Source organism: Pongo pygmaeus, chromosome Y, assembly GCF_028885625.2.
Source record: "Pongo pygmaeus isolate AG05252 chromosome Y, NHGRI_mPonPyg2-v2.0_pri, whole genome shotgun sequence".
NCBI classification, from domain to species: Eukaryota; Metazoa; Chordata; class Mammalia; order Primates; family Hominidae; genus Pongo; species Pongo pygmaeus.
This window is the reverse complement of record NC_072397.2, coordinates 14,857,462-14,868,684: the sequence shown is the minus strand read 5'-3', so window position 1 is coordinate 14,868,684 and position 11,223 is coordinate 14,857,462. Positions and strand designations below refer to the sequence as shown.

The 11,223-nt window shown below is 48.7% G+C and overlaps 1 protein-coding gene across 1 annotated transcript; it reads left to right on the top strand.

Annotated features, from left to right (window-relative positions):
* Window positions 1-6,725: 6,725 nt before the first annotated feature.
* Window positions 6,726-9,416, top strand: LOC129025859 (testis-specific Y-encoded protein 3). The gene is made up of 6 exons (XM_054473425.1): window positions 6,726-7,136; window positions 7,749-7,826; window positions 7,955-8,066; window positions 8,168-8,313; window positions 8,421-8,502; window positions 9,197-9,416. Exons 1-6 carry the CDS (start codon window positions 6,783-6,785, stop codon window positions 9,217-9,219), a joined length of 795 nt encoding a protein of 264 aa, XP_054329400.1. The 5' UTR covers window positions 6,726-6,782; the 3' UTR covers window positions 9,220-9,416.
* The last annotated feature ends 1,807 nt before the right edge of the window (window positions 9,417-11,223 follow it).

Genomic DNA, 11,223 nt, shown 5'->3' with positions numbered 1-11,223 from the left:
TCTGACCAACATGGAGAAGACCCATCTCTACTAAAAATACAGAATTAGCCAGGAGTGGTGGTGTGTGCCTATAATTCCAGCTACTCAGTAGGCTGAGGCAGGAGAATTCCTTGAACCCAAGACACAGACATTGCAGTGAGATGAGATCACGCCACTGCATTCGAGACTGAGTGACAGAGCGGAACTACATGTCAAAAAACAAAAGAAAACAAAACAAAACAAAACACAAAGTCACTGGAAAGATAATAAAATACATAAATGGTGTGATGTAAAATGTTGTTGGTGATAAAATAAGCTGAATTTCTCTGTATACCTTATACGTACAAATGTAATGACAAGACAGTGATAAGACAACTCATGGTCTTATCTCAATACTTAGTGTCTACATGTAACAGATGTTCTTTAGGATAGTTATTGTCCATTTTCTTTCTAGAAGAGACTGATGAGAATGCAGAAATGTTAAAGTGCAAGTGATGGAAGCTTCCAGCTGTGCCCACCTGTACCCTGACAGAGACAGTTCCATTGTTTGCTTCATTACCCAGGCCAAAGACTCTAATGCAAATGTGGTACACAGTCAATTTTTTTTCTATCTACGTGATAGAAAGTATAACTTCATCTCTGCATAAATGGGTACATAGCATATGCCTAAATGATAAATATAAGTGATTCATTGATATGTAGGAAACCATCTTAAAATTCTTTAATTACGGAACAAAATCTCGGGAAACATTTTCTTGTCAATTTCTGAGTTTTTTTACGTGAGTTATTAATCTGAAGCCATACCAAAGAGATAGGATACTTTGTTGCTCTTCCAACAAAGTAGACATTTTATATAATTCCTGTAATCTAATACTAGTGCCTTTACACCTCAGGGTTTACAACGAGTCCAACCTTTTTCTGTTTCTCCAATTAAAATAACTTTTTTAAGGTTTAATCTTCAGTAATTTTTTGTAGTAATATTTTTGAAGATATTTGACCAGGATGATCTGCTTATGTACTTATCTGACACCTCCCTTTCTTCTGAATACATATTTTATGTATTCAGCACTGAGACTTTGGTAGACTCATAACTATAGCTACTGATGCTACAGTCTGGTCACAGTATGATAAAACACCGGAGCAACAGAAACAAACATATTGACTGCAGCCTTCTAAAATCTCTCTCAATATACCTTCAATAAATATGTTTTTTCTCCAGAACAACTGCTTTCTACTTCCTGAACTAACGCTTGGCCTTGGACTGTTTTCATTGCTGAAATTGATTCAAAAGTGCACATTTAACAGGAAGGTGAATACAGAATTTCATGGGTCAGCAACTAAAATTTTCAAAATGATGCAAAATACAAATGCGAAACTGTATCTGTGAACTTTCCTACTCTTTCCAATTATATTCTCATATCTACCCATGTGCAGGATTTTTTATAACTATCTGCATGTTCTCCTCATGTGGGGCAAAACTGTATCAGAGTTCTTGAGTAATTTATGACAGACGGAATGATGATACTATACAAGGTTGACCTATACACAATACCATATTTAGTGAATGAAAAATTAGTATTAAAAGCCTACTAAAGTATTGAGTAAGAAAATCAAATATATTGTTTCAATAATTCTAAAATACGTGTACAAGAAGAAAATAGAACAATGATTAATGCCCTGTCTGGGAGGTGTACCCAACAGCTCCGAAGATACAGCGACCATCGGGAGCGGGCCATGAGGACGATGGTGGTTTTGTTGAAAAGAAGGGGGGGAAATGTGGGGAAAGGAAGGAGAGATCAGACTGTTGCTGTGTCTGAGTAGAAAGAGGTGGGCATAGGAGACTCCATTTTGTTCTGATTAGGAGAAATTCTTCTGCCTTGGGATGCTGTTGATCTATGCCCTTTCCCCCAGCCCCCTGCTCTCTGAAACATGTGCTGTGTCAACTCAGGGTTAAATGGATTAAGGGCAGTGCAAGATGTGCTTTGTTAAACAGATGCTTGAAGGCAAAAAAAAAATAAATAAACTGTTTTAACTGAAAAAAAAAAAAAAAAAAAAAAAAAAAAAAAAAAAAAAAAAAAATACACAAACCAACAAATGAGGCTGGGCGTGGTGGCTCACACTTGGAAGCCCAGCATTTTGGGAGGCCAATGCAGGTGGATCACAGGAGTACGAGACCAGCCTGGCAAATACGGTGAAACCAGTCATGACTAAAAATACAAAAAGTTGCAGGACATAGTGGCATGTGCCTGTTATCCCAGTTCCTCGGAAGGCTAAGGCTGGGGAATTGTTTGATGCTTGAGGGAGAGGTTGCAGTGAGCCGAGATTTTGGCCTTTCACTCCAGCCTGGATGACACAGTGAGACTCCATCTGAAAACAAACAAACTAACACACACATACACCCCAAAAACTAATCAATCAAAAAAAATCCGTAATAGAAAAGGTGCTTACATGCCAAATCCCATATCAAATAGAAAAAACATTTCCTGGAAAACAAAAGTTCTAGAAAGGGAAAATAAGAAAAAAAATTTAACACCCCCCGAAAAAGTACAAAGAGTAAATGGAAAAGAACCACAGGGGAAAACAATTCAAAATTTCAAACTGTCTAATCAAAAAGAAGCTGAAAGTCCGTCAAAATCTTTCTAGAGGCCATGTCCATGTATTACAAAATTGTCCTAAAAATTGCCAGGAGTAGAAGAAGAAGAATGTATCTTAAAACTTGCTAAACACTTCAAGTCTCACATAAGAACTGTAATGGAAAATGGATCAGTTGGAAGTTCTTCCATACAATTATGAATAAATTATATTTCTTCATATTGAAATTTGTTTTTTCAATATTGTAAGAAATTAACTTTTATATTAATAGTAGGTGATGTAACAAAGCAGGTCTTTAAGGAGATAACTGACACTGCATTTCTATACCATTACTCAGGTGGCCCTTATTTGCCAGCCAGGTTCCCTCCCTGGACACACACTGAAGGTCCCCAGCCATTTTGCAATCTCTTCACATTCCCAGCCCCTGAGGAAGCTCTAAAATACATGTCTGTGAAGAACATAGAACATTTCCTCACACTGGAGCCCAGTGTGGTCCTCCAGATTCCCTGTGAGGTGGACTATCTTTTATAGAAAGGCAGGGCAGTGGGAAGGAGGATGTCAGAGAGGATAACACATGTCAGGGCAGCCCAGGGTCATGGAAACAGAACAGGATAGTCCTGGGTGAAACATTCTGAAAGGACATAGACCTAGGTGGGCCTCAGGTGGACATCTGCGTGGAGAGGGAGAGGGCCCTGGTTGAGCTCAAAATGAGCCCCAGGTGGTAGCAGATCTTAGGGCAGGGCATGGAGCTGGCAAGTGATGATCAGACAGCTATACCTTAAGCCCTGCTTCTCACTCACTGACTTTAGCCACATATGCATCCTAGTGGCTTAAGGTTCCCCAATCCTGAAATGTGGGTGTTATACTTTCCTGATGGGCCTTTCTCCTCCAACCCATGGATTGCCTGGGATTGCTCACTGCAGTCTCCTCCATGATCCTTGGGTTCTGCATGAGGGGCACAGATCCAGGACTCAAAGGCCACTGAGTTCCCAATCCTAGGTTGCTCGCCTGGCCTCCTCTCTGTTCTGTCTCTAATGCTGTCCTTCCCTCCATGGGATAGAACTGCAAAGCATTGAGCCATAGGCCCTGGCGGATGATCTAGGGGACTGCAGAAGCAGGTCCAGGGGAGTTCAGGTCACAGTTTAAAGCCAGTTCCCCAGAGACCAAGGAATGAACAGCTAAGTCCTTTCCCATGATGCCCCATGACGAACCCCACCTCAGCAATCCTGCTAAAACCCTGGCAGTCATATTCAGCCAAACAACCACCACCTCCACCTTAGTCATTATGTCTTCCATATGATAAGCTCGGCCATTATGTCTTCCAATATTATAAGCTCAGGTAGGAGGTGTACTGCCTGCAGCTGGAGGCTTGACCTTCATGATCCCAGAACCACTGGACTGCAGTGGAATGAGACACTCTGTACCCTGCAGGGAGAGGAGTCAGGAAGGTTCATGCCAGACCTAACCTCCCACACACCAGCTGCCCTACCATGCTGGGAGGCATTCCTTACCGAGGATGCCAACACAGTACTCCTTAATGATGACTTCACTGTCGAAATAGAGATTGTGACGACATGAAATCTCCATCCTGCCGCCTGTAACCGGGATCGCTGAGGTCCTCCACCTGCCTGATCAAGGAGAAAGAGTATGGATTCAATATGACCATCGCATCTAGCTGGGCTGCAGTGAACCATGAGTTTCCACTTCCCAGTTCTCCCACTGAGACAACCCTGTTCCCCAGGGGGACCACAGACTGACTCAGACACTCGACCCCTCCCACCCACCCAGGCTCCCCAGCCTGACCTACAAATCCATCATGTAGCAAAGCAGGACTTCATCATGGTTTCCGGCCCAGGCCGACATCTCGTGTGCCAAACAACCTACCTCTGGTCAAGAAGCCTCCAGATGATTGGGTGGGCAAGCCTCGTGATACCCTACAATTTTGCAAGAGCACAGAGACTGTGGAGCAGGGCTATCTCCCAGACATTTGGCCTGTCACCGTCCGTTGTTGGTCCTGTCTCTCTGTCTGGCGAGGAGGCAACGCCACAGCTATGCTGCTTTTTGGAGTGGGTGGACCCCGGCCAAGACGGCCTGGGCTGACCAGAGACGGGAGGCAGAAAAAGTGGGCAGGTGGTTGCAGCTGAGGGGCGGAGGGGCGGGGTGGGGCGGGGTGGTGTGAGGCGGCTGCTTCTCCGGGTTCATGAGCTGCAGGAGGCCTTTGTGCGCTGGGTGCCGGACCTGCTCTGCTGATGTCAGGGTGTGTGCTGTCTTCTTATCCTAGTCTCCCTGAGGGGTGGGCCTGTCCACTTGAGGGAAGTCCTGTAGTAAGAAACGGCTGCAGAGTTGTGCCTGGCGCTCCCCATGGGAATTGCGTGGGTGTAAAGGAGGTTATATAGACTCACGTCCTACACCCCTTTGGGTTCCGCGCCGGCAGGGGGAAGAAAGCGTATCTGGGGAGCTGGTGGTTGCCTTGAGGTGGTCGGCAGCCCCATACACAGCGAACCCGTCTTAAGCACCTTGTGTTTCTGGGCTGAGCCTGTTGGAAACGGGCACCGAGAGCATGGAGTGGTTGAATGGCTGGCAATGGCAAAGAGACTGCCCGTCCTCCAGGGACGTTCCCAGGGAAACGTGCCCTTCGACTTTTTACTGCGCGGGAAGGGACCTTGGCGCTGCGATTCTCCCTTGTGAGTGCTGTGCTTGGCTCCCCTTCCCTACCACGTGCTCCCAGGGCTGCTACAAGCAAGCTGCAAGGATATGGCTCTGGCCCAAAAGGCGGAGATGCCCTGTAGCCTGGGGCATTCACGGAGCCCAGCTCCAAGTGAAGGACCTCCAGCGAGTCCATTGTCGGCCCAGGTGTTCTGGGTCCAGGACCAGGCTGTGCCCGCTGGCCCTCCTTCTGCCACATCACGTCGGTCTCGTCCTCAACCACCACCTCCACTTCAGCCATTATGTCTTCCACCATCAGCACCGCCTCCTCTTCCAAGGCCGCCTCCTTGCTCTGTACTCTGGCCGTCCTCAGCAGCAGAGCCTCCAGCCTGAACACGGTGCCGTCCTGTGTGCTCCCACAGATCCCGGCCTGCGCAGCCCAGCCCATCCCCCGCACCCCTAGGCTCTTGGGGCCCGATCCCCAACAAACACCCTCCCTAAAAACCCACGGGCATCGCCCTGCTGAGAAACTAGTCCCACACCTACGTGGACCCAGGTTTCCTGAGGAGCTCCGCTGGACCCGCAGATCCGGCAATGGCCACAGGCCTCGGGTCCCCAGCAGGCTCAACTGCGCACAGGAGCTCAGGAGCCAGAGACCCAGGCCCTGGGCTTGCAGAGCCCGACCAGCAGGCACCGCAGCCACTGCAGCGGGTGCGGCAGCCTCTGGGTTGGCAAGGCATTGCAAAACACCGTGCGCGCAAGTCTTCAATGGCCGACCCTGGCGGCCGGCCTCTGGTGTGCCCAGGGCATAGAACAAGAGGCCCTTTGGAATGCTCCTTGGACTACAGCATCCTCAGGGAGGAAGCATAATACGCAGAGCCTGTATTTGCCTCGACCTGCGAGAGTGTGTGCCGGGATTCTGGCCTCTACAGCACATCAATTCCACCTTAGCACAAGCAGGCGACTTTCCTCCCACGTGCCCGGCCAGAATCACTTCCCCTAGACCGCCCCTGCCAAACTGGCCCCGGCAACCAGAGAGAGTTCTCTGGATCTGCAGTATTGCTTCCGTACCATCCAGCTGGCCTGCCTAACGAAGAGAGATGTTTCATGTCTTCATGACACATAGAGATTTTCATGGCTTGCCACACTCAGGATTTCAGGGCACAGGGCTGCCGTACCCACAATTCCAAAGGCCACGTAGCCCGTCTGTCCCAGGATGCCGAGCTACTGGGCACAAGCTCCAAGGGCTTCTCGGAGGAGGTTTGGGGAGAGGAGTTGGCGTTAGGGAGAGTTGGAAATGCAGGCCCACCAGTGGCTGTGCCGCCCAGGGAGACGCCCACCGCCCTCCCATTCATTGGCCAGCATGGGAGGAAGGCGGTCGCAGCGCGGCTCCCTGCGCTCTTCCCGCGCAGTCCATTAGGGGGCGCCCGGGAGCCCCGCGCATGCGCACTGAGGGCCCGCTGACCCACTGGGTGCAATAAAGGCTGCGGCCGGGTTCGTGAGGCTCGGTTCGGGCAGCATAGGGCTTGGTCAGTGGGAGCGCAGAGGAGCGCACTGTCTTTAGGATGGAGGCTGTACAGGAGGGGGCGGCCGGGGTGGAGAGTGAGCAGGTGGCTTTGGGGGAGGAGGCGGTGCTGGTGTTGGATGACATAATGGCGGAGGTGGAGGTGGTGGCCCAGGAGGAGGGCCTCGTGGAGCCGCAGGAGGAGGCCCAGCGGGCACAGCCTGGCCCTGGGCCCATGACCCCAGAGTCTGCACTGGAGGAGCTGCTGGCCGTTCAGGTGGAGCTGGAGCCGGTTAATGCCCAAGCCAGGAAGGCCTTTTCTCGGCAGAGGGAAAAGATGGAGCGGAGGCGCAAGGCCCACCTAGACTGCAGAGGCGCGGTCATCCAGAGCGTCCCTGGCTTCTGGGCCAATGTTGTATCCTTCTCAGTGTTTCTTCTGCTTTTCTGGTGGGAGGTGCTCTCGGGGAAGTGTAAGTAACTTATGGGCAGCTTGGCATCGATGTGACGCCACCTTTGGGGAACAAAGGTGAGTTGCCCCGGACAAATGTGGCTAGGGAAAACTGCAGCAGGCGTGGGTACTATTTTCCTGCGTGCGGCAGAGAAACCCTTGGTGATGCCGAGCAGCAGACGTTTGGGGCATGTTTTTGAAGAACAGAAGCGAGTTCAGACCAGAATAGGTTTTTGTGTGCATCAAGCTATTTTTAAGGCAGTGTGATTGCTCCCCCTTTCTAGTCCGATCTGGGACTGGGCGTCTTCGGCTATAAGCAGATTCTGCCACTCCTCAGACACCAGCAAGTCTCTGCAAATCGCACCTCTGCATGTCAGTGCAGTCAGCCTCAGAATTATACACCCTCTGTGAAGCCAAGGGGCCTTATTTTAGGGGTAGGGGGAGGCGAAAGGAGGTCATATACGTGGAAGCAGATCTGAGAAATCCCCTACCCCAGCCTCTGGGTGCTCTTAGGCCTTCTTCCCTGTTGCTCCTAGCTTCTCCTTCCACCGCATGTAAAGCCTCTTTGACCTAAATCAGATTGCAAACCACCCCCAGATGTCAGCCCTGATCACTGACCAAGATGAAGACATGCTGAGCTACATGATCAACTTAGAGGTGAGGACAGCAAGACTGAGGCTAGAGGGTTTAGTGGGGGAGGGTAAGGGAAATAATTGGTTCCTGTGAGCAACAGTTGGCACCTCACCCAAAAAGGTATTTAAACTTTCTCCACCTTGTCCTGACAGGTGGAAGAAGTGAAGCATCCCGTTCATCTCTGCAGGATCATGTTGTTCTTTCGGAGTAACCCCTACTTCCAGAATAAAGTGATTACCAAGGAATATCTGGTGAACATCACAGGTGACAGGTGGCTCCCAGGATGGGTAGTGGAAGGAAGATGGTGGGTGGATCATTGCCAACGTGTTCCAGTCCCCTTCCCACAAAACTTTCTGTCTCTGTAGAATACAGGGCTTCTCATTCCACTCCAATTCAGTGGTATCCAGATTATGAAGTTGAGGCCTATCGCCGCAGACACCACAACAGCAGCCTTAACTTCTTCAACTGGTTTTCTGACCACAACTTCGCAGGATCTAATAGGATTGCTGAGGTGGGTCCTCACTGGGAAACATCAGCAATGACCCTGGTGTGTTCCCACCTGTTTGGGTCACCAGTCTGAGCCCTGATGAGGCGTTTGCCGATTGATTCCCCTGACAGATCCTATGTAAGGACCTGTGGCGCAATCCCCTGCCGTACTACAAGAGGATGAAGCCACCTGAAGAGGGAACAGAGATTTCAGGTGAGCCGTTCAGTTGGAACTGGAGCTGTTTGATGCCCACTATGAGGGGGTTGACACACCTGCCTATTCAGGGAGCCTGGACGCTCGTTTCAGAAATGTAGAAATTGAGGCTGCTTTCCTATATGTAGAAATTCCTTGAGAGGACGAGAGAGAGTGACAGAATCCAGGACATTCATGGCATTGGGCTGAAAAAGGCAGATTAGAGACTGCACTGCAAGGCAGGTTATAGCTGTGAGTCTTAAGCCCAGGGGAGCATAGTCCATTTCCAGAATCACTGAGAAGTGAAGCTGAAAATCATTCACTTCAATCTGTAGCCCTTGATTCCATGGCCGTCAACCCCAGCGGCAGTCATCCTACCTACTCCATGAGATTGGGCTCCCTGAATGTGCCTCCTGGTCATCCCTGTCCTAGACCGCAAAGGATTGTTTAGATTGATGGATTTCCTTGAGCTATTGCCGCATCAGATTTCTGTGTGCTTTTAGTGTACAATGCATCTTGTTAGCTGACTCCCCTCACAGAGAGTACTGGGAATGGGGCAGGTATTGCGGAGAACAGTTTGTAACCCATGGTAGGAGGAAGTTTAAGAGATCACAAATGGGGAAGGGATATCCTTTTCTCAGCGGGCCCTGCAATTAAAACATTTCAAAGTATGGCTGAGAGAAATGCGTTTTGACATGCGTTTGTGTTTCTCTAGGGGACTCCCAGATGTTGAGTTGACTGTGAGGGAGCATCGGACCTTACTTAAAACAGCAGAACTCCTAAAAAGTTACTACCGTATGCAGGATGTCAGTACTCAGCATGGTCTTATGCCCAGGAAGTAAAGGAAAAACCGACCCAGTCACAAAAAAATCAGACAGGAAAAGGGGGTAAACTTGGATTGTATGGAATGCCAAATAAATATTCTCAAGAATGTTTGACTGTGTGTGTGTGTGTTTGTTTCTGTGTGTGTGTGTACGTTTATCCCCTGGATTTGGGTGTCATATTGAATTGATCAATCAATATGCTTTATTTTCTTCATGGAACTGACCCGTCTGTGTTGGAGCTGGGCCTCTAAAATTGTGGAGTGAATGGGTGTGGAATGTGTTGGGATTCTTCCTACAGGACAGAGTTGGGGAGGTCAAAGCAAAAGACAGCTTAGTTGGAAACTTACTTTGTCCTATGGAAGCAGAAGTAGTTCAAGGAAAGGGGTTAAGGTTTCCACAGCCCAGTTTGCTGGGACCTCTAAAATCCTTCATTTTGGGTATCATCATACACAATAGATAAGCACAGGATGATGGAAATCTTGAAGTTCCCTTTCTTGTTGAATTCACATTCTTTTAAAGGTGAATGCATAATCCTTTTCTGGGACAATCAGCCCCTCAGAACTTCTCACACATCAACGTGAGAAGAAATGGGCAGGTAAGGTGTATGGAGGGACTGTGGGAAAGGTGACAGAGGCATGTGGGAAAGCATTCAGGATATGCTTTTTGGCGTAGATGACTAAGGGAAAACACAGACTGGCAGAAGTGCGGGGAAAGGGGTTGGATTTGTGGAATATAAGATTGCTGGGGAATCCACGCATGGACTGTCTTGTCACTTGATGACACAGGATATGGACACTCTTGTTGATGTTTACATCTTTAGTTGGGTTAAGCTTTTCTCCACGATTGTATGTTAGGTGAGGAACCAGTAGTGTATGTAGCTACCAACATTACGAGTGCATTTTGTGCTCTTGCAAACTCTAGTGAGGCTCTATTCTCCCCAGTGATTGGCACTGCAGATTGTTTCTGGAGCCCAGGGCCCTCTGATTTTCTGTGGCCTTTTCAGCATACTTTGCCTAAGTTTAATAATGTAAAGAGCAGATAGTTGCACAGTATGTGTTGCAAGCCTCACACAGGAGGACAACACATACAGTTTTCATTCACGGGTGGGTGGCGGCTTCCCATGAACACCTGTGTCTATGCACAAGACGAGGGGTTGCCTGTGTCACTGATGGGTGAGGAGGATTTCAGTGTCGGCGGCAGAACTTTCTTCCCGGTTCCCAGAAAAAACAGTTCCAACATGAGCATCCATGTTGGCCACACACTAGTAGAGTGCTAACATTCCTGTCCCATATGTACTCTGGTCGGCACAGCTTCTGTGAGAAGAGCTATGTTGTTTCAGGGAGGAAGGTTTGACAGTCAAAGTTCATGAATCTGTTGTACTGCCTTCAATACGCATTCCACACCTCCTGCTCGGTATCAGCAGTTGAGCTTTGAAAATCTATAGCCCAGTTTTGCCCCTGCTCCTGGGCACACTGCTGAAGCTCTGGAGGGGGAGTCTTGTCCTCCTCTGACTACTGTCCCCATGACCCACAAACACAGGAGAAACAGGTTTTCTCAGCAAATTATTCTGAAAACATTCGGAACCCTTTGGCCCCGTGAAGCTGCCCTTTATCTCACTGTGTGCAGGTCAAAGACACTGTGGTCCAGTACAGTATCCCTATAGTGGGAATGGGGCCACAGATTGGTGCCTGCACTCAGGGCAACTCAGATTAGGAAATGTCTGGGGACTTGCCTATAATCAGGTCATGTGAAAAGGTCTTGCCCCAAATTTAATGCATAGGAAAAAGTTGAGGAAGGTGTCTTGCAATGATTTCTCTAGGAGGTAAATAGATAAGAAGGAGACCATAAATAGATGGCTAGGGCTAGTTTTGGAACTAGCCTGTTTTAAAGTGGTGGTAGGGGAAGAGCTTTTTACAAG

Coding starts and splice junctions, on each gene's coding strand:
- LOC129025859 (XM_054473425.1), top strand. CDS start 6,783: ATGGAGGCTGTACAGGAGGGGGCGGCCGGGGTGGAGAGTGAGCAGGTG. Junction 7,827..7,954: donor GCTACATGATCAACTTAGAG/GTGAGGACAGCA, acceptor TTGTCCTGACAG/GTGGAAGAAGTGAAGCATCC. Junction 8,503..9,196: donor AGAGGGAACAGAGATTTCAG/GTGAGCCGTTCA, acceptor GTGTTTCTCTAG/GGGACTCCCAGATGTTGAGT.